This window comes from Procambarus clarkii, chromosome 34 (genome assembly GCF_040958095.1).
Source record: "Procambarus clarkii isolate CNS0578487 chromosome 34, FALCON_Pclarkii_2.0, whole genome shotgun sequence".
Classification (NCBI taxonomy): Eukaryota; Metazoa; Arthropoda; class Malacostraca; order Decapoda; family Cambaridae; genus Procambarus; species Procambarus clarkii.
This window is the reverse complement of record NC_091183.1, coordinates 2,870,077-2,893,065: the sequence shown is the minus strand read 5'-3', so window position 1 is coordinate 2,893,065 and position 22,989 is coordinate 2,870,077. Positions and strand designations below refer to the sequence as shown.

The 22,989-nt window shown below is 43.8% G+C and overlaps 1 protein-coding gene across 1 annotated transcript; it reads left to right on the top strand.

Moving 5' to 3' along the window:
• Window positions 1-751: 751 nt before the first annotated feature.
• Window positions 752-20,213, top strand: LOC138371080 (uncharacterized). The gene is made up of 4 exons (XM_069335739.1): window positions 752-899; window positions 16,674-16,791; window positions 18,223-18,280; window positions 19,344-20,213. The coding sequence occupies exons 1-4, from the start codon at window positions 849-851 to the stop codon at window positions 19,456-19,458; spliced, it is 342 nt and encodes a 113-aa protein (XP_069191840.1). The 5' UTR covers window positions 752-848; the 3' UTR covers window positions 19,459-20,213.
• Window positions 20,214-22,989: the final 2,776 nt, after the last annotated feature.

Genomic DNA, 22,989 nt, shown 5'->3' with positions numbered 1-22,989 from the left:
CTGCCGTTGAGGGCCTCACATCTTCAAGTGTAACTCTACACAGTGGGGCCTGGCCACAATGGCTGCCGTTGAGGGCCTCACATCTTCAAGTGTAACTCTACACAGTGGAGCCTGACCACAATGGCTGCCGTTGAGGGCCTCACATCTTCAAGTGTAACTCTACACAGTGGAGCCTGGCCACAATGGCTGCCGTTGAGGGCCTCACATCTTCAAGTGTAACTCTACACAGTGGAGCCTGACCACAATGGCTGCCGTTGAGGGCCTCACATCTTCAAGTGTAACTCTACACAGTGGAGCCTGACCACAATGACTGCCGTTGAGGGACTCACATCTTCAAGTGTAAATACTGAAGCCTCATGACTCCTATTTCTTCAGTAGAGGCCAACAAGAACTACGAGAATAATAAAGTGTTAAAACTGTAAACACTTGAGAGATAAAGAGCCAAAAATCTCTGGAAATTATTGGATGTTAAACAGTTGAGAAAATTTGAATATAACAATATTTCTGGACGGTTGGGAGCAGTGTTGCCACCTCAGCGTCCTGCCTTTTGGCGCCCTAATTTGCTCCCAAACTTGGACATGTCCGGAAATATTGCCACAAAAACTGTTCAGTTTTTCATGAGACATATTCGTAGGTGTTGTAGGAAGATGGTGTAAAGTTTATTTATAAGTTGTGAAGGAGTATTGCATATTGTTTGAGAGGTGAAGTTGGTAATTGTGTGGAGGCGCGAGTGGCAAGAGTAGGCGGAGCGCGGCGGCGTCAGTTGCTGGACGACGACGGACGAGGACGGACGCCGCCGCTCCTCCTCCTTCACCTGCTGCTCCTACTCACCCTCCTCACACCTCACAATGGGCGCCGTGGGCTCCACCTCACAGCTCCGCCGTAGTGTCTCCACTGAGGTAATTGAGACCGTCCAAGTGGTTGGGCACCATTCCATCCCCCCGTCCCATCCCTAATCCTTATCCTTATCCTGACCCCTAGTGCTATATAGCCTTAAGGGCTTGGCGCTTGCCCCTCATAGTTTCCTTTCCTTTCTTAATTCTTGGCCCCAACGTCTTATTGTCTAAGGTAAAGCTGCTCCTTCTCTAAGGTAAAACTGCTCCTTGTCTAAGGTAAAGCTGCTCCTTCTCTAAGGTAAAACTGCTCCTTGTCTAAGGTAAAGCTGCTCCTTCTCTAAGGTAAAACTGCTCCTTGTCTAAGGTAAAGCTGCTCCTTCTCTAAGGTAAAGCTGCTCCTTGTCTAAGGTAAAACTGCTCCTTCTCTAAGGTAAAACTGCTCCTTGTCTAAGGTAAAGCTGCTCCTTGTCTAAGGTAAAGCTGCTCCTTGTCTAAGGTAAAGCTGCTCCTTCTCTAAGGTAAAACTGCTCCTTGTCTAAGGTAAAGCTGCTCCTTCTCTAAGGTAAAACTGCTCCTTGTCTAAGGTAAAGCTGCTCCTTGTCTAAGGTAAAGCTGCTCCTTGTCTAAGGTAAAGCTGCCGCTTGTCTAAGGTAAAGCTGCTGCTTGTCTAAGGTAAAGCTGCTCCTTCTCTAAGGTAAAACTGCTCCTTGTCTAAGGTAAAGCTGCTGCTTGTCTAAGGTAAAGCTGCTCCTTGTCTAAGGTAAAGCTGCCGCTTGTCTAAGGTAAAGCTGCTGCTTGTCTAAGGTAAAGCTGCTCCTTCTCTAAGGTAAAGCTGCTCCTCTAGGGTAAAGCTGCTCCTTCTCTAAGGTAAAGCTGCTGCTTGTCTAAGGTAATGCTGCTGCTTGTCTAAGGTAAAGCTGCTCCTTGTCTAGGGTAAAGCTGCTCCTTGTCTAAGGTAAAGCTGCTCCCTGTCTAAGATAAAGCTGCTCCTTGTCTAAGGTAAAGCTGCTGCTTGTCTAAGGTAAAGCTGCTCCTCTAGGGTAAAGCTGCTCCTTCTCTAAGGTAAAGCTGCTACTTGTCTAAGGTAAAGCTGCTCCTTGTCTAGGGTAAAGCTGCTCCTTGTCTAGGGTAAAGCTGCTCCTTGTCTAAGGTAAAGCTGCTCCTTGTCTAGGGTAAAGCTGCTCCTTGTCTAAGGTAAAGCTGCTCCTTGTCTAAGGTAAAGCTGTTCCTTGTCTAGGGTAAAGCTGCTCCTTGTCTAGGGTAAAGCTGCTCCTTGTCTAGGGTAAAGCTGCTCCTTGTCTAAGGTAAAGCTGCTCCTTGTCTAGGGTAAAGCTGCTCCTTGTCTAGGGTAAAGCTGCTCCTTGTCTAGGGTAAAGCTGCTGCTTGTCTAAGGTAAAGCTGCTCCTTGTCTAGGGTAAAGCTGCTACTTGTCTAGGGTAAAGTTGTTGCTTGACTAAGGTAAAGCTGCTCCTGCTTGTCTAGGGTAAAGCTGCTCCTTGTCTAACGTAAAGCTGCTCCTTGTCTAAGGTAAAGCTGCTCCTTGTCTAAGGTAAAGCTGCTCCTTGTCTAGGGTAATGCTGCTCCTTGTCTAGGGTAAAGCTGCTCCTGCTTGTCTAAGGTAAAGCTGGTCCTTGTCTAAGGTAAAGCTGCTGCTTGTCTAAGGTAAAGCTGCTCCTTCTTTAGGGTAAAGCTGCTCCTGCTTGTCTAAGGTAAAGCTGCTCCTTGTCTAAGGTAAAGCTGCTCCTTGTCTAAGGTAAAGCTGCTGCTTAAGGTAAAGCTGCTCCTTGTCTAGGGTAAAGCTGCTCCTTGTCTAGGGTAAAGCTGCTGCTTGTCTAAAGTGAAGCTGCTCCTTGTTTAGGGTAAAGCTGCTCCTTGTCTAAGGTAAAGCTGCTGCTTGTCTAAGGTAAAGCTGCTGCTTGTCTAAGGTAAAGCTGCTCCTTCTTTAGGGTAAAGCTGCTCCTGCTTGTCTAAGGTAAAGCTGCTCCTTGTCTAAGGTAAAGCTGCTCCTTGTCTAAGGTAAAGCTGCTACTTGTCTAAGGTAAAGCTGCTACTTGTCTAAGGTAAAGCTGCTCCTGCTTATCTAAGGTAAAGCTCCTCCTGCTTGCCTAAGGTAAAGCTGTTCCTTCTCAAAGGTAAAGCTGCTCCTTGTCTAAGGTAAAGCTGCTCCTTGTCTAAGGTAAAGCTGCTACTTGTTTAAGGTAAAGCTGCTCCTGCTTGCCTAAGGTAAAGCTGCTCCTTCTCTAAGGAAAAGCTGCTCCTTCTCTAAGGTAAAGCTGCTGTTTGTCTAAGGTAAAGCTGCTCCTTCTCTAAGGTAAAGCTGCTCCTTCTCTAAGGTAAACCTGCTCCTGCTTGTCTAAGGTAAAGCTGCTCCTTCTCTAAGGTAGAGCTGCTCCTAGTCTAAGGTAAAGCTGTGGGAACCGACCTGTGAGATTTATATTTATTTAATTTATATGAATTTATATTTACGTTAATTTATATACTTCGATAGCAATTTGTATAATGATAAGTGGACTGTATTTCTGCAATAATCTCAATCTCACAAATCGATCCTCTACACATTAGGGGGGGTTATTAAATTAATATATATGCAGCCAATCATACTACAGTAACTGCTACATACATTGATGAGGTTCCTTATCTTATAGTACAGCAGGTTAGTCCACCAGGTATAACTAGAGTGTAGACACCAAATTATCCTCTTTGAGGTAGCTTCCTCACCCAGTAACTGGTGCACAAAGTCTTGCATCCTCGTCTTGACCTGTCAAAAGGGCGCTAGCTGTGAAGCCAGAAACCTAGTATATGACAAGTATATCAGAGAAAACAGTACATGGAACATGAAGACCTGGCTTAATTACCTTTAGTTTGAGGCTTCCATGTGATCTAACCGGGTCACCCTATATCCTGACATTAATGGCCATAAATGAATGATAAACGGGTTTCGGATAGACTTAACTTGAATTGTAGACATCGTGTTGACAATGGTACCTTTGGTTTCCATAACACTACGTCCAAGTAAAATTAACAGGAGCCGAATTTGCTCCCGTGTGAGCCTCTGGTCTCGTATAACAACAACAATGGCTGCCCTCCTCCTCACTCTCGCCTGGCCTACTTTGTCCAGATTTCAGAAAGTGATAGAAGGGTCACATTTACTCTACTTTAATATTGATAATTAAGTTAATTTATATAAGATGTTTTTATGATGGTAAAGTCCAAAGACTAATGTATTTAAGAACAATTCCCAGCAGAATAGCTGGTGAATTATAATAGTATGTGGTGATGATATCCCGTTTTCTTTAGACGGTAATTCCACTACAAGTTACGTTTTCTATGGGTAACTTGTTGGTAATACAGCAGCACTTATTATCTGTCTGTATGATTATTAAATGGTGTCGGATTTTCCGACATAATTCCCCAGGGGGCTGCTCACGGGTCGAAGTCCTGTTTAGAACAGACGAACACCGATACTCCTCCTTCGAATTATTACATTAATTTGATGTTAGTAGTTAGTAATCACACATTTGTGTGTCTGTTCGTACAGGACGGATGTCCCGTACTAGAGTTGCAGGGGTTAGAAGTCTAATGCGATTTCATTTCCCTGTCAACTCTTGAAAGGCTAATATTCAAGCCTTATTACATATTATTTAACCCAGAAGACTGAATGTGATCAAGTACTACAGTCAAGTATGATTCAGGGACTGCAGTGAGATCAGTGACATTAGATATAACTTGAAGTTTGTTCAGGTAACTGGTCACTGATATATAAACACTGAGGCCCATGGAATACATCTTGATTAAATAATAAATGTATCAAATCAGTCATCAGATTTATTGGGGTTTAATTTAGTTAATTGATTCAGAAGATTGAATAGCTCATCATTAAAGTAAAGTATGGTTCTGAGACTGCAGTGGGTTCAGTGACATTGGTCGCAGTGACTTGTAGCTGTTTTAGGCTACTGTTCACTGATTTGCCACTGAGGCCTCATGAACTCATCTTCAGCTTTAAATGATGATACTAACATCAACCTCTGTTGGTATAGTCAGCTGTAATCTCCTTAGTATAATGCTACTGGAGAAATATAATCAGCTGACAAATTTAGATTTCTACTGGTATTGTTTATCTGCAGGCATAGGTCTCCTCAGGCTTGATACTGGGCCTGAGAGTAATTTACCTCCTGCAGAGTTTAACATGGTTATACCCTGATATTTAGTAGGGCTACCGATGAATCGATGACAATAGTCTGTCCCAACAAGGAGACCGAAGTCAGTGAGGTGATCAGACTTAATATTATCTGCCAATTTTATTCCTCTATTTCTCAGGAATTTGGCTGTTGCTCTCAGACCTTGAACTTGTAGGTCTACTGGTATTTTGTCCACCACAATGGCTTGTACTCGACAGACGTACCTGCCTAAACGTACTGATGGTTGTACCACCTGGTAGACTTGAGGTCCTGCATCTGTTACAAACCCTGAGATGTTGAATGACATCTGGGCTACAGGCCTTAATTGTAGTTCATCTGCCAACCTTTTAGTGATGTATGTTCTTTGGGATCCTTGGTCAAACAACCCACGGGTATGGACCTTGGCCCTCTTATTCAGGATGGTAATTTGGGCAGTAGGCAAAGTCGTATTACCTTTAGACTTTGCCGCATGGACACTCTTTGTTTGTTGCACCTTGCAGTACTGTACTGTGGTGGGAATGCTATCTTCCACCTTGGGGTTTGGAGACGTTGTTTTGGTGTCTCTGCACAATGCTGCATGGTGCTGACCTTTGTTACACCTATTACAGGTGTGTAATTGGGTATCACAGTCGTTGATGTTATGTTTCCTGAGGCACCTCGTGCAATGTTGCAAATCTTTGAGTCGCTCAACACGGGCGTCACTATCAGGAAAATTAGAGCAGTGGTACATTGAATGTTTCTCATTGCAGAACAAACATGTTCCATAGCTTCCTGTACCCTTTGGTGTCATGTTCTTGGGTGACACAGTAACTATAGGCTTGGAGGGTCCCACTGCATATACGCCCACACTGCCACTGTTCCACTTTGGTGTTGAATTATATTGTTTAGATTGATTTGGAGTACCTTTGGTACTCTGTGGTTTACTATTATTGGTTTCTGAGGGTTTACTTGGTGGTTTTAATTTGTCATGTGTTCGTAATTGATGAACTACTGACTTTAAACCTTCAGATATTTCATTCATGGATAAGATACTTTTATTGTAATGAGCACTCATTTGTCTCAATATGTCCCTAGGTATTTTCTCCTGGACAATTATTTTCAAGACCCACTCAGCCCCGTTTGTATCTGCTGTCAGGCTGAGGGCATTGATCAATGATTCTACCTCCAGCTTGAAGACTTGGAGTGAATCAGCTGAAGCCTCCGGTGGGGGTAAATGCAACAGCTCATGAACTAAATGTGATGTTCTTACTTCTGGGTCAGCATAATTATCCTTGAGGAGTTTTACTGCCAGATCATAGCCGTCATTAGTTAATCTCAGATGGGATACTACTGTTTTAGCCTCACCTGATAATTGGCCTTGCAAATAAGAGAATTTACTACTCTTTGGTAAAGATTGTTTTGAGTCTACAAGGTTAACGAATTTGTTCCAAAATTCATCCCAATCTTCCTCGTCTTTTCCTGAGAAAGTGGGTAAATTAATTGGAGGGAGTCGAGCTTCTGCTTGACTCGTATTAGATGCAACTGTTGTTGCTGTTGCTTTGTTCTGGGCAATTAATTTGACATAAGGCTGTAACGTGGCCTGAGTGTGATCTTCATAATTCGCAAGATCAACCATAATGTCGTCTATTTCTGTTTCTGATAAATTAGTGTTGGCAAGTTCAGCCACATATGTTGCTATTTGACATTTGATTTGCTCAAATTTACCTGCAGCTGCTTGATAATAGCTTTCCAGGTCAGCATAATCAACTGTTGATTGTTGTGACAAATCTTCACATTTCTTGATCTGTCTTGTTAAGTGGCCTTTAAGACCTGTAAGGGTTCTTTTCATTCTCCCTGCATTATCCATACTGGCTTGTTGGTGAAGCCTTGTGGGACTTGTACTTGGGCTGTTCATAATACTGAACAAACACTAATGGTAGCCTAGGGTAAATTCTGCACTCTCTAGGCAATAATCCTACCTCTACTAGAGGTTAGCACTTAAAATTAATACACATTATATATATACAATCATACACACTAATGATTTGAGTGATAAACCAGTGTCACTGGAAGTACCTTTAGGTTAGCTCTTCTATATCACCCTAGGATGGTAGAGACACTAATTAATCACTCAAAGGTGTAATGATCATAAGTAAATTATTATATATACAACTCAATTCGAGTTGATAAAAATTACACCCAAAATAGGGTCTGCACCATTCATTAATGGTGTTAGGTTATTCAATATAGTACAACTGACTATGGTAATAATGGGACTAGGGTGAACGATAATAGTTCAACTAGTCAATGGTTAATATCCTACCCTGATGTGGGTTGGCAATTAGTAAATATTATACTGTGATCACTAGTGCAATATATATTAAATAATTCTCTATTTTGGAGAAATAATATACACAATTATTGATAATAGCCTCTTAATTAGCCTCTATGAAACTTCTAATATTATCTAGAAGTATTAAATATTATTAGTGACCTCGCGAAATAAAGTCCACAAAATTCGTAGATAATCTCTCGCGAAATGTAACACCACGAAATCCGTGAACAATCTCGCGAAGACACAGTCACTAATTTGGCTGGATTCTATATTAGCGCTGTCATTTCACGAAATAACACGCCACCAAATATCTGTGGGTGTGCATGAAACCGCTGACGAAGGCTGAACTGGGCTGAGGGAGGCTCCTGAGCTCCCTCGAGGCTAGGCTGCCGTCTTGACTGCTGGCCTTTGTTTAAATAACACTGCACTAGTATATTTAATGAATCCACTGGTTCATCCGGTACTAAGATGACCAAATGTGGGTTCAAAGGATCAAATAATCCGTCATCCGGTTCGAAGATGACCAAATAATGTGGGAACCGACCTGTGAGATTTATATTTATTTAATTTATATGAATTTATATTTACGTTAATTTATATACTTCGATAGCAATTTGTATAATGATAAGTGGACTGTATTTCTGCAATAATCTCAATCTCACAAATCGATCCTCTACACATTAGGGGGGGTTATTAAATTAATATATATGCAGCCAATCATACTACAGTAACTGCTACATACATTGATGAGGTTCCTTATCTTATAGTACAGCAGGTTAGTCCACCAGGTATAACTAGAGTGTAGACACCAAATTATCCTCTTTGAGGTAGCTTCCTCACCCAGTAACTGGTGCACAAAGTCTTGCATCCTCGTCTTGACCTGTCAAAAGGGCGCTAGCTGTGAAGCCAGAAACCTAGTATATGACAAGTATATCAGAGAAAACAGTACATGGAACATGAAGACCTGGCTTAATTACCTTTAGTTTGAGGCTTCCATGTGATCTAACCGGGTAACCCTACCCAATGACATTAATGGCCATAAATGAATGATAAACGGGTTTCGGATAGACTTAACTTGAATTGTAGACATCGTGTTGACAATGGTACCTTTGGTTTCCATAACACTACGTCCAAGTAAAATTAACAGGAGCCGAATTTGCTCCCGTGTGAGCCTCTGGTCTCGTATAACAACAACAATGGCTGCCCTCCTCCTCACTCTCGCCTGGCCTACTTTGTCCAGATTTCAGAAAGTGATAGAAGGGTCACATTTACTCTACTTTAATATTGATAATTAAGTTAATTTATATAAGATGTTTTTATGATGGTAAAGTCCAAAGACTAATGTATTTAAGAACAATTCCCAGCAGAATAGCTGGTGAATTATAATAGTATGTGGTGATGATATCCCGTTTTCTTTAGACGGTAATTCCACTACAAGTTACGTTTTCTATGGGTAACTTGTTGGTAATACAGCAGCACTTATTATCTGTCTGTATGATTATTAAATGGTGTCGGATTTTCCGACAAAAGCTGCTCCTTCTCTAAGGTAAAGCTGCTCCTTCTCTAGAGTAAAGGTGCTCCTTGTCTAAGGTAAAGCTGCTACTTGTCTAGGGTAAAGCTGCTACTTGTCTAAGGTAAAGCTGCTTCTTGTCTAAGGTAAAGCTGCTCCTTGTCTAGGGTAAAGCTGCTACTTGTCTAAGGTAAAGCTGCTTCTTGTCTAAGGTAAAGCTGCTCCTTGTCTAAGGTAAAGCTGCTCCTTGTCTAGGGTAAAGCTGCTCCTTGTCTAGGGTAAAGCTGCTACTTGTCTAAGGTAAAGCTGCTCCTTATCTAAGGTAAAGCTGCTCCTCTAAAGTAAAGCTGCTCCTTATCTAAGGTAAAGCTGCTCCTTGTCTAAGGTAAAGCTGCTCCTGCTTGTATAAGGTAAAGCTGCTCCTTCTCTAAGGTAAAGCTGCTCCTTCTCTAAGATAAAGCTGCCGCTTGTCTAAAGTAAAGCTGGTGCATGGCTTAGGTAAAGTTGCTGCTCGTCTAAGGTAAAGCTGCTCCTGCTTGCCTAAGGTAAAGCTCCTTCTCAAAGGTAAAGCTGCTCCTTGTCTAGGGTAAAGCTGCCGCTTGTCTAAGGTAAAGCTGCTGCTTGTCTAAGGTAAAGCTGCTCCTTGTCTAAGGTAAAGCTGCTCCTCTAAGGTAAAGCTGCTCCTTCTCTAAGGTAAAGCTGCTTCTCTAAGGTAAAGCTGCTAATTCTCTAAGGTAAAGCTGCTACTTGTCTAAGGTAAAGCTGCTCCTTGTCTAAGGTAAAGCTGCTCCTTGTCTAAGGTAAAGCTGCTCTATGTCTAAGGTAAAGCTGCTCCTGCTTGTCTAAGGTAAAGCTGCTCCTTCTCTAAGGTAAAGCTGTTCCTCTAAAGTAAAGCTGGTGCTTGTCTAGGGTAAAGCTGCCGCTGCTTGTCTAAGGTAAAGCTGCTGTTGCTTGTCTAAGGTAAAGCTGCTGCTGCTTGTCTAAGGAAGAGCTGCTGCTTGTCTAAGGTAAAGCTGCTGCTTGTCTAAGGTAAAGCTCCTCCCTCTCTAAGTTAAAGCTGCTCTTTCTCTTAAGTAAAGCTGCTGCTTCTCTAAGGTAAAGCTGCTCCTCTTAAGGTAAAGCTGTTGCTTGTCTAAGGTAAAGCTGCCGCTTGTCTAAGGTAAAGCTGCCGCTTGTCTAAGGTAAAGCTGCTCCTTGTCTAAGGTAAAGCTGCTGCTGCTTGTCTAAGGTAAAGCTGCTGCTGCTTGTCTAAGGTAAAGCTGCTGCTGCTTGTCTAAGGTAAAGCTGCTGCTGCTTGTCTAAGGTAAAGCTGCTGCTGCTTGTCTAAGGTAAAGCTGGTGCTGCTTGTCTAAGGTAAAGCTACTGTTTGTCTAAGGTAAAACTGCTGCTTGTCTAAGGTAAAGCCACGGTAAAGCTGGTGCTTGTGGGGCAGTAAAAACAAGGTAAAGCTGCTGTTTGTGGGGTAGTAAAGACAAGGTAAAGCTGCTGCTTGTGGGGCAGTAAAGACAAGGTAAAGCTGCTGCTTGTGGAGCAATAAAGACAAGGTAAAGCTGGTGCTTGTGGGGCAGAAAAGTCAAGGTAAAGCTATTGCTTGTGGAGCAGTAAAGTCAAGGTAAAGCTAGTGCTTGTGGAGCAGTAAAGTCAAGGTAAAGCCGGTGCTTGTGTAGATGTATTGTAAAGGCAAAGTAAAGCAGGTGCAAGTCTCATACACAATCATCTCCATTATGATAAAGACTAATACACAATCATCTTCATTGTGACAAGCCTCACTGCACACACTATTGTAACAACTCTAAACAATCTTCATTATAACAAGCCTCCGTACACAATCTTCATTGTAACAAGCCTCAGTACACAATCTTCATTGTAACAAGCCTCAGTACACAATCTTCATTGTAACAAGCCTCAGTACACAATCTTCATTGTAACAAACCTCAATACACAACCTCCGTTGTGACAAGCCTCAGTACACAATCTTCATTGTAACAAGCCTCAGTACACAATCTTCATTGTAACAAACCTCAATACACAACCTCCGTTGTGACAAGCCTCAGTACACAATCTTCATTGTAACAAGCCTCGCTATATTATCTTCATTCTAAGCTTCACTCCATAATCATCATTGCTACATAGTCTCAAAACACACATTTCTAGTCCTTACTAGGTGAGTAAATTCTTCATTGTAACCCTCACACCACATTCACATTTCTAGTCCTTACTAGGTGAGTAAATTCTTCATTGTAACCCTCACACCACATTCACATTTCTAGTCCTTACTAGGTGAGTAAATTCTTCATTGTAACCCTCACACCACATTCACATTTCTAGTCCCAACTAGGTAAATGAATTCTTCATTGTAACACTAAACACAAGCTCTATCACTAGCAATCACCTATACACTCTTCATGTTAAGTAACAACACAGTCATCATTGTCCGTCTTACCTCACAATCCTCATCAGTGTAAGTATCTCTTCTCAATTGTCATCATTGTCCGTCTTACTTCATATTCTTCATGACTGCATCTCGCTTCACAATTTTGGTTGTAAGACTACTACATCTTAAATATAACTACACACTCTTCATTGTGAGTCCTGTTACAGTCATCATCATTGTTAGTCTCGTTACACACAATCTTCACCATTGTAAGTGCCACTTTACAATCATCATTGTAAGTCTCACTACAAAATATTCATCATTATAAGTCTCAATTCACATTCATAATTGTAAGTAACACTTTACAATCATCATGTAAGACTCACTACACAATCATCAGTGTAAGTCTCACTTTACAATCTTCAGTGTAAGTCTCACTTTACAGTCTTCATCATGTCTCATCACTCAATGTTTATCATTGTAAGTCTCACTTTACAATCTGCATCATTGTTAGTCTCACTTTACAATCTTCATCATTGTTAGTCTCACTTTACAATCTTCATCATTGTTAGTCTCACTTTACAATCTTCAGCATTGTTAGTCTCACTTTACAATCTTCATCATTGTTAGTCTCACTTTACAATCTGCATCATTGTTAGTCTCACTTTACAATCTTCATCATTGTTAGTCTCACTTTACAATCTTCATCATTGTTAGTCTCACTTTACAATCTTCATCATTGTTAGTCTCACTTTACAATCTTCATCATTGTTAGTCTCACTTTACAATCTTCATCATTGTTAGTCTCACTTTACAATCTTCAGCATTGTTAGTCTCACTTTACAATCTTCAGCATTGTTAGTCTCACTTTACAATCTTCATCATTGTTAGTCTCACTTTACAATCTTCATCATTGTTAGTCTCACTTTACAATCTTCATCATTGTTAGTCTCACTTTACAATCTTCATCATTGTTTGTCTCACTTTACAGTCTTCATCATTGTTAGTCTCACTTTACAATCTTCATCATTGTTAGTCTCACTTTACAATCTTCATCATTGTTTGTCTCACTTTACAATCTTCATCATTGTTAGTCTCACTTTACAATCTTCATCATTGTTAGTCTCACTTTACAATCTTCATCATTGTTAGTCTCACTTTACAATCTTCATCATTGTTTGTCTCACTTTACAATCTTCATCATTGTTAGTCTCACTTTACAATCTTCATCATTGTTAGTCTCACTTTACAATCTTCATCATTGTTAGTCTCACTTTACAATCTTCATCATTGTTTGTCTCACTTTACAATCTTCATCATTGTTAGTCTCACTTTACAATCTTCATCATTGTTTGTCTCACTTTACAGTCTTCATCATGTCTCATCACCCAATGTTCATCATTGTAAGTCTCATTTTGCAATCTGCATCATTACGTTTCACTACATTATCATTGTAAGTTTCACTTTACATTCATCATTCTCACTTTACAATGTAAGTCTCACTACACAATCTTCATCATTGTAAGTCTCACTTTACAGTATTCATCATTGTAAGTCTCTCTGTACAATATACATCATTGTAAGTGTCACTACACAATTTTCATTGTTAGTCTCACTTTACAATCTACATCATTGTAAGTCTCGCTTCACATTTTTCATTATTGTAAGTCTCACTTTACGGTCTTCGTCAGTGTAAGTCTTATTTACAGTCTTCATCATTGTAAGTCTCACTACTCAATATTCATTATTGTAAGTCTCACTACACATTCTTCATTGTAAGTAACTGCAATCTTCATTGTAAGTAACTGCAATCTTCATTGTAAGCCTCACTTTATAATCATTGTAAGTCGCACTTAACAAACTTTCTCATTGTAAGTCACGCTACACAATCTTCATCGCTGTAAGTCTCATTACACAATCTTCATCATTATAAGTCTCACTACTCAATATTCATCATTGTAACTCACTGCAATCTTCATCGCTGTATGTCTCGCTAAACATTCCTCATTGTAAGTCTCGGTTGACAATCTTTATCTCTGTAAGTCTCACTACACATTCATCATTGTAAGTCTTACTTCACATTCTTCATCAGTGTAAGTCTCACTTTGCAATCTTCATCAGTTTAATTCTCACCTTAGTCTTCATCACTGTAAGTCTCTCTATCCAGTTTTCATCAGTGTAAGTCTCAATTTACAGTCTTCATCAGTGTAAATCTCGCTACTAAATTTTCATAATGTAAATCTCAATTTATATTCATCATGATATATATAATGGGAACCGGGGTGTTGATTTACATAATGGGAGCCGGGGTGTTGATTTACATAATGGGAGTCTGGGGTATTGATAGGTATCGTGGGAGTCTGGGTGCAGATTTATATGATGGGAGTCTGGGTATTAATATTCGCAAGGCCCGATATGCCTAATAAGCCAAGTTTTCCTGAATTTATATATATTTTCAAATTATTTTTCTTATGAAATGATAAAGCTATCCATTTCATTATGTATGAGTTAATTTGTTTATATTTGAGTTGAAATTAACGTAGATATATGACCGAACCTAAGCCATCTTAACCTAACCTAAACTCAACTAAGTCAATAATTTATCTTCTTCATATAATATAGTACTAATAATTCAAATAAACTAACAGGAAACAATTTATTGAAAATAAAGAAAATCACTCGGCCTATTAGGCAAATCGGACCTTGCATAGTAGGCCGAAAAGTGCGTTCTGGCTACTAGGTACGATATGTATATATATATATATATATATATATATATATATATATATATATATATATATATATATATATATATATATCCACAAGGGTGTGAGGCGGCAGCCCATGCAGCTCGAGCCTTCATCGCCAACATCACAGACGAAAAGGCCCTTATCAAGCTAGATTTCAAAAATGCCTTCAATTTGGTGCGGAGAGATGCTGTACTCCGTGCGGTTCATAGTCATTTCCCTTCCCTCTACCCTTTTGTACATTCATGCTACAGTATGGATCTTAAGCTACTTTTTGGCGAACATGAAATTGACTCGCGAGAAGGCGTCCAACAGGGTGACCCCCTTGCTCCTCTCCTTTTCTGCTTAGTCATCAAACAAGTCACAGAGGTCCTGTCCAGCGAGCTTAACATCTGGTTCTTGGATGATGGTACCCTAGCTGGTTCCCAAGACTCCCTCCTGGAGGACATCAGAAAAATCCAGGAGCAAGGTGCAGTTTTAGGCCTCACCCTGAACCCTTCTAAATGTGAAATAATATGTTCCAACCAGGGCATCGTAGAGAGAATAGAGGGTCTTCTGCCAAATATCCATAAAACTAAACCTGAAGACAGCACACTCCTAGGAGCTCCCCTAGGGTTGAAAGCTATCGATGAGGTCCTTGATAAGAAAATCGCCGACCTTAAGAGGATGGATGGGAGGATTGAGGATATTGATGCTCATGATGCACTCTACCTCATCACCAGATGTCTGTCCCTCCCCAGGTTAACCTACTTTCTGAGGTGTTCACCATCTTACAGTAGCCAAAAACTAAGTGAGTATGACCGGTTACTGAAATCAATGCTAGAAAAAGCCCTTAACCTCTCTCTCGATGACCTACAGTGGAAACAAGCCTCTCTTCCCGTAAGACTTGGGGGCCTTGGAGTTCGAAAGAGCAACGCAAATCGCTGTTCCAGCCTTCCTGTCCTCCTTAACAGCATCCGACGACCTTGTGAAGGAAATTCTACCTGCCCACTTACATCAGCTGGCAGGTGTACATGATCCCAATTTTACACGCTGTGCCACAGAGTGGGCCTCTCGTGCAGGCCAATCACCTCAACCACCATCCCCAAAAGCCCACAAGCAATCCAGCTGGGATGGTCCCATTGTAGACCAAGTTGCTGCAGAGTGCCTGGGTGCTGCAACAACACAACACGACATTGCTCGCCTCACAGCAGTAGCAGCACCACATGCAGGGGATTTCCTGTTAGCAACCCCAATGTCGGCAACTGGCACGCGTCTCACACCACACGCCCTCCGAATTGCTGTGGCCCTCCGCCTTGCTGCCCCAATCCACACCAGATATAGGTGTATTTGCGGCGAGGTGGTGGCTGACAGGTACGGCCACCATGGCCTACTCTGCCAAAGCACAGGGGGATGGCACTCGAGGCACAGTGAAGTTAACGACATCATCAAGAGGAGCCTCACCACAGCTGGATGCCCAGCTGAAAGAGAGCCCCGTTACCTAACGCCCCGTAACTCTGATGCTCTTATTGGTCGCCCGGATGGTATCACAGTGAACCCCTGGAAGAATGGCAAGCGGTTGGTATGGGACTACACGTGCGTATCAACCCTGGCTAACACCTACATTAACCTCAGTGTTGCACAACCAGGTGGCGCTGCCACCCACAGGGAAGCAGCCAAATCCCGTAAGTATAGAGAACTGGATCACCACTACAATTTTGTCCCCATTGCTTCTGAGACACTCGGCGCCTGGGGTAAAAGTGCTACCAGTTTTTTGAAGGAACTGGGTTCTAGGCTCATTGAAACAACAAGGGACCCGAGAGCTGCAAGCTTTCTTTTCCAGCGCCTCAGTGTGGCGATACAGAGGGGAAATGCGCACTGCATCCAGGGTTCCTGCCCGCCATCTGAGGAGCTGGAGGAACTCGACAACCTATGACAACCATCTTTGTAACCCATATGTAACTCCTTTTTTGTAACAAAGTTCAAATAAAGTAAATATATATGTGTACATACAAAAGAATGGGGGTGGTAGGAGAAGATAATATTAGTGTTCAGTGAGAAACCACAAGGTCTCCTCTGAATACTTTTTATTTTCTTCACCGAGGCTATGGGTCCCCACATTGGCACCAGAGGTGGTACCCTCACAAATTTTAATAAAAAAAAAAAAAATATATATATATATATATATATATATATATATATATATATATATATATATATATATATATATATATATATATATATATATATATATATATTTATATATAATGTACACACAAGAAACTTTACTCTGCCAAGGTTGGGCAAATAATAAATATGGGATTAGATTCTAGTGTATCATCTACGGTGATATGCTTGCTGCTTCCGTGACAATATGAACTGCATACATTTATTGCTCAAGTTGAAGTTGTTGTCTGAAAATGCCTACCAATGGTAAATATTTTAGTCAAAAGCACCGTCTTATCTTTAAGTGTTTTATCTATAATACTGTAGTTTCTGTAGCTTGGTTACATACAGCTTATTTAGGAGGGGGATAATCCTGCAAAATGTTAAAGTGAAGGTTTTCGAAGGCGCTTTATACTTCGCTTTGTTTTTAAGTTGAAAGTATTTACATACGTTATGCTGCATAACAGATAAGCGGACAATAACATGACAGTTAACGAGTCTTTGTCTTGGAATTGATTAAGTTTTAACTTCCCTAAACCTGCGTTTCTAAGAATTTAATTTTTCCTCAGATGCGCAGCTGTGGCAGGATCTTAGAAGACTTGGAGAAGCATGACTTTGATTGTGCTTCCGTGGGAGGAATGAAGTGTGTTTATATGATGTTTCACTCAGCACTCTACGAGATACAAAGTTTGTATTATATACATATATTTAACTCATCTGTAGTTAATGCTTATTAATAATTTAAAGTTCATTATGCTGACAAAGACAACTGATCAATGACAAATATAATATTACATTGAGAATTATACAGTACATACTGTAACAGAATAGTGTTCTGTTTACTCCAAATAAATATTTTTATATTTTTGGAACTATTAATTTCTCAAGAACACTGGTTTCCAGACTGGAGGCCATAGTCCCCTGGGGGAGGGCCTTTTTGCTATATGTAAGGGCCATAGATTGAGGCAGTGTACAGGTTATGGTACCAGAGGGGACCTGTACTGAGTGTAGGGGCCATAGGTTGAGTCAGTGTACAGGTTATGGTACCAGAGGGGACCTGTACTGAGTGTAGGGGCCATAGGTTGAGGCAGTGTACAGGTTATGGTACCAGAGGGGACCTGTACTGAGTGTAGGGGCCATAGGTTGAGGCAGTGTACAGGTTATGGTCCCAGAGGGGACCTGTACTGAGGTTAGGGGTCATAGGTTGAGGCAGTGTGCAGGTTATGGTACCAGAGGGGACCTGTACTGAGTGTAGGGGCCATAGGTTGAGGCAGTGTACAGGTTATGGTACCAGAGGGGACCTGTACTGAGTGTAGGGGCCATAGGTTGAGGCAGTGTACAGGTTATGGTCCCAGAGGGGACCTGTACTGAGGTTAGGGGTCATAGGTTGAGGCAGTGTGCAGGTTATGGTACCAGAGGGGACCTGTACTGAGTGTAGGGGCCATAGGATGAGGCAGTGTACAGGTTATGGTACCAGAGGGGACCTGTACTGAGTGTAGGGGCCATAGGTTGAGGCAGTGTACAGGTTATGGTACCAGAGGGGACCTGTACTGAGTGTAGGGGACATAGGATGAGGCAGTGTACAGGTTATGGTCCCAGAGGGGACCTGTACTGAGTGTAGGGGACATAGGATGAGGCAGTGTTCAGGTTATGGTCCCAGAGCGGACCTGTACTGAGTGTAAGGGGCATAGGTTGAGGCAGTGTACAGGTTATGGTCCCAGAGGGGACCTGTACTGAGTGTAGGGGACATAGGATGAGGCAGTGTTCAGGTTATGGTCCCAGAGCGGACCTGTACTGAGTGTAAGGGGCATAGGTTGAGGCAGTGTTCAGGTTATGGTCCCAGAGGGGACCTGTACTGAGTGTAGGGGCCATAGGTTGAGGCAGTGTTCAGGTTATGGTACCAGAGGGGACCTGTGCTGAGTGTAGCGGGCGGCCATTAATTAGGACAATATATGAAAAAGAAGTAATGACCATAAAGAATTTTCAAACCACTGCTTTAGAAAATATACAGTTGCAGGAATAATATAGTTTAGTATTTGTTATTTAGAAGATAATTCTACACATGATCTGGCATGGAGGACTTATTTCGTTTGTTTTACATTACTTGTTTATTTCCAGCACAATGTACAGTCAAGGATGAAGAAGTGGTTCTCTGTTCACAGAAGAGTGAGGTCATGTAAGTACAAGTTTGTGTTTGATAATTAACATTTAATTACAGACTCAGTATGGGACTGTGGCATACAGTAGGAAGGCCTGCAATATTTAGCCTGACAAATGTTGAAAGATCACCAAGTATGTAGTTAGTGAAGCATCGTTCATTTACGCTGCTGCAGCCTCGTGCGTAACTAATATTATTGATAACATTTACGCTGCTGCAGCCTCGTGCGTAACTAATATTATTGATAACATTTACGCTGCTGCAGCCTCGTGCGTAACTAATATTATTGATAACATTTACGCTGCTGCAGCCTCGTGCGTAACTAATATTATTGATAACATTTACGCTGCGGCAGCCTCGTGCGTAACTAATATTATTGATAACATTTACGCTGCTGCAGCCTCGTGCGTAACTAATATTATTGATAACATTTACGCTGCTGCAGCCCCGTGCGTAACTAATATTATTGATAACATTTACGCTGCTGCAGCCCCGTGCGTAACTAATATTATTGATAACATTTACGCTGCGGCAGCCTCATGCGTAACTAATATTATTGATAACATTTACGCTGCGGCAGCCTCGTGCGTAACTAATATTATTGATAACATTTACGCTGCTACAGCCCCGTGCGTAACTAATATTATTGATAACATTTACGCTGCTGCAGCCCCGTGCGTAACTAATATTATTGATAACATTTACGCTGCGGCAGCCTCATGCGTAACTAATATTATTGATAACATTTACGCTGCTGCAGCCCCGTGCGTAACTAATATTATTGATAACATTTACGCTGCTGCAGCCTATATATATATATATATATATATATATATATATATATATATATATATATATATATATATATATCTGGTGGTGGCAGTATGATACTTACAAGAGACTAGATTCCTGCCTTGGTCAGCCCTAAGAGTCGCTGTAGCCGACCTCTGGTGAGGTGGCGCCTAGAAATCAGCGCCATCTATTGTGATACAACTTGTATGTCATTGCCAGAGTCCATAAGTGGTATTTCCTAGTTTCACAAGTACCGGCCAGTTTACTGATAACGTGTCTGTATCCACAGAGGCGACGTAGGGCTGCAGTGGTACAGAGACAAGCAATCAACACAGGGCAGCCTGTTATCTCTCTACTCAATTCTGCTTTACATGAGCAGTGAGCCGCTGCCGAAGAGGAACTGAGTAGTGTCTACTGTCTGCCTGTGAAGTGGCAGTGAAAGAATTCGGTGTATCTCAGGACTGGCTAGAGGAAGAGACGACCGACAGTGAGGTGCTACGGAGGAGTGGAACTAGCTAGTTGCAAGAAGCTCCTGCCAGGGGTTCGCTACCCCTGTATTTATTCGTGTAGAGGCCCAGCAGCGCGAGGCTGATGTTCTCTGCCAGCACCAGGCTGGAGAGTGAGTGTGGGCGTTCACAAGGAGCACCAAGTGAGACTGTAGATAGACTGGCCCATGGCTAGGGTAGACTCGTTGGTGTTTCCCAGTACTGGTTGAGGACGGTACTGTGTGTTGAGGAAACACGGAAGTTGACAAAGCTGCATTACACGAGCATCGAGGAGCGCTTAGTGTCCTATGAGAGAGCGACACATGTGTATATATCAGTGTAGTAATACTTCGTTTATGATTTTACATTTTCTATTTAAGGTGATGGGAAAGTGGTGATAAGTGGAGTGAATATATTGATAAAGGATGAAGTGTTGTATTCCTTTAAACCCCCCCCCCCCCTTTTTTATTACTTGCATTACCAAGCCCACTCCTTGAAAGCCACTACCAACTTGGGGTCGGATACTATCATTCTGGTTCCACCATCAAAGAACCCGGTTGCGACTAATAGTGGCCGTAAGACCATCTTGTTCTGTAATGATATTGAAGTGAATACTTGTTATATTGAGAACGTGAATATATTTTTGAATTATTTGATATTATACATGTTTTATATGTGCATGTTTATTTATCCTGATCTTTTTTATTATACTTGTTTGCCCTACATAGGTCCACTCTGGTGTATTACTTTTAAAGATAGTGAAATTACCATAGACTATTTTATATTGCTGTCCATTTATACACAAGCTGTGCGAACTAGCTAGGTAACAATGACCCCCCCTGGAGCCTGGTCCCCCTCATGGCTCGTATGAGGTGAGGACCACCCTGGAGCCTGGTCCCCCTCATGGCTCGTATGAGGTGAGGACCACCCTGGAGCCTGGTCCCCCTCATGGCTCGTATGAGGTGAGGACCACCCTGGAGCCTGGTCCCCCTCATGGCTCGTATGAGGTGACCACCCTGGAGCCTGGTCCCCCTCATGGCTCGTATGAGGTGACCACCCTGGAGCCTGGTCCCCCTCATGGCTCGTATGAGGTGAGGACCCCCTGGAGCCTGGTCCCCCTCATGGCTTGTATGAGGTGAGGACCACCCTGGAGCCTGGTCCCCCTCATGGCTCGTATGAGGTGAGGACCACCCTGGAGCCTGGTCCCCCTCATGGCTCGTATGAGGTGAGGACCACCCTGGAGCCTGGTCCCCCCCATGGCTCGTATGAGGTGACCACCCTGGAGCCTGGTCCCCCTCATGGCTCGTATGAGGTGAGGACCACCCTGGAGCCTGGTCCCCCTCATGGCTCGTATGAGGTGAGGACCACCCTGGAGCCTGGTCCCCCTCATGGCTCGTATGAGGTGAGGACCCACCCTGGAGCCTGGTCCCCCTCATGGCTCGTATGAGGTGAGGACCACCCTGGAGCCTGGTCCCCCTCATGGCTCGTATGAGGTGACCACCCTGGAGCCTGGTCCCCCTCATGGCTCGTATGAGGTGAGGACCCCCCTGGAGCCTGGTCCCCCTCATCGCTCGTATGAGGTGAGGACCCCCCTGGAGCCTGGTCCCCCTCATGGCTCGTATGAGGTGAGGACCACCCTGGAGCCTGGTCCCCCTCATAGCTCGTATGAGGTGAGGACCACCCTGGAGCCTGGTCCCCCTCATGGTTCGTATGAGGTGAGGACCACCCTGGAGCCTGGTCCCCCTCATGGCTCGTATGAGGTGAGGACCACCCTGGAGCCTGGTCCCCCTCATGGCCCGTATGAGGTGAGGACCACCCTGGAGCCTGGACCCCCTCATGGCTCGTATGAGGTGAGGACCCCCCTGGAGCCTGGTCCCCCTCATGGCTCGTATGAGGTGAGGACCACCCTGGAGCCTGGTCCCCCTCATGGCTCGTATGAGGTGAGGACCACCCTGGAGCCTGGTCCCCCTCATGGCTCGCATGAGGTGACCACCCTGGAGCCTGGTCCCCCTCATGGCCCGTATGAGGTGAGGACCACCCTGGAGCCTGGTCCCCCTCATGGCTCGTATGAGGTGAGGACCACCCTGGAGCCTGGTCCCCCTCATGGCTTGTATGAGGTGAGGACCACCCTGGAGCCTGGTCCCCCTCATGGCTTGTATGAGGTGAGGACCACCCTGGAGCCTGGTCCCCCTCATGGCTCGTATGAGGTGAGGACCACCCTGGAGCCTGGACCCCCTCATGGCATGTATGAGGTGAGGACCCCCCCCTGGAGCCTGGTCCCCCTCATGGCTCGTATGAGGTGACCACCCTGGAGCCTGGTCCCCCTCATGGCCCGTATGAGGTGAGGACCACCCTAGAGCCTGGTCCCCCTCATGGCTCGCATGAGGTGGGGACCACCCTGGAGCCTGGTCCCCCTCATGGCCCGTATGAGGTGAGGACCACCCTGGAGCCTGGTCCCCCTCATGGCTCGTATGAGGTGAGGACCCCCGTGGAGCCTGGTCCCCCTCATGGCTCGTATGAGGCGAGGACCCACCCTGGAGCCTGGTCCCCCTCATGGCTCGTATGAGGTGAGGACCACCCTGGAGCCTGGTCCCCCTCATGGCTCGTAAGAGGTGAGGACCACCCTGGAGCCTGGTCCCCCTCATGGCTCGTATGAGGTGAGGACCACCTTGGAGCCTGGTCCCCCTCATGGCTCGTGTGAGGTGAGGACCCCCCTGGAGCCTGGTCCCCCTCATGGCTCGTATGAGGTGAGGACCACCCTGGAGCCTGGTCCCCCTCATGGCTCGTATGAGGTGAGGACCACACTGGAGCCTGGTCCCCCTCATGGCTCGTAAGAGGTGAGGACCACCCTGGAGCCTGGTCCCTCTGATGGCTAGAGTCCCACAGTAATATTCATCATGAGAACTATTGTACTCATATTGTATGAGAGTTTTGCTTTAGTGCTGAGAGCAACAAACTCCGGGTTGGTCAAGAAGCTCCAACACTGAGTACATCTTCAAGTGTAACTCTACACAGTGGAGCCTGGCCACAATGGCTGCCGTTGAGGGCCTCACATCTTCAAGTGTAACTCTACACAGTGGAGCCTGACCACAATGGCTGCCGTTGAGGGCCTCACATCTTCAAGTGTAACTCTACACAGTGGAGCCTGACCACAATGGCTGCCGTTGAGGGCCTCACATCTTCAAGTGTAACTCTACACAGTGGAGCCTGACCACAATGGCTGCCGTTGAGGGCCTCACATCTTCAAGTGTAACTCTACACAGTGGAGCCTGGCCACAATGACTGCCGTTGAGGGCCTCACATCTTCAAGTGTAACTCTACACAGTGGAGCCTGGCCACAATGGCTGCCGTTGAGGGCCTCACATCTTCAAGTGTAACTCTACACAGTGGAGCCTGACCACAATGGCTGCCGCTGAGGGACTCACATCTTCAAGTGTAAATACTGAAGCC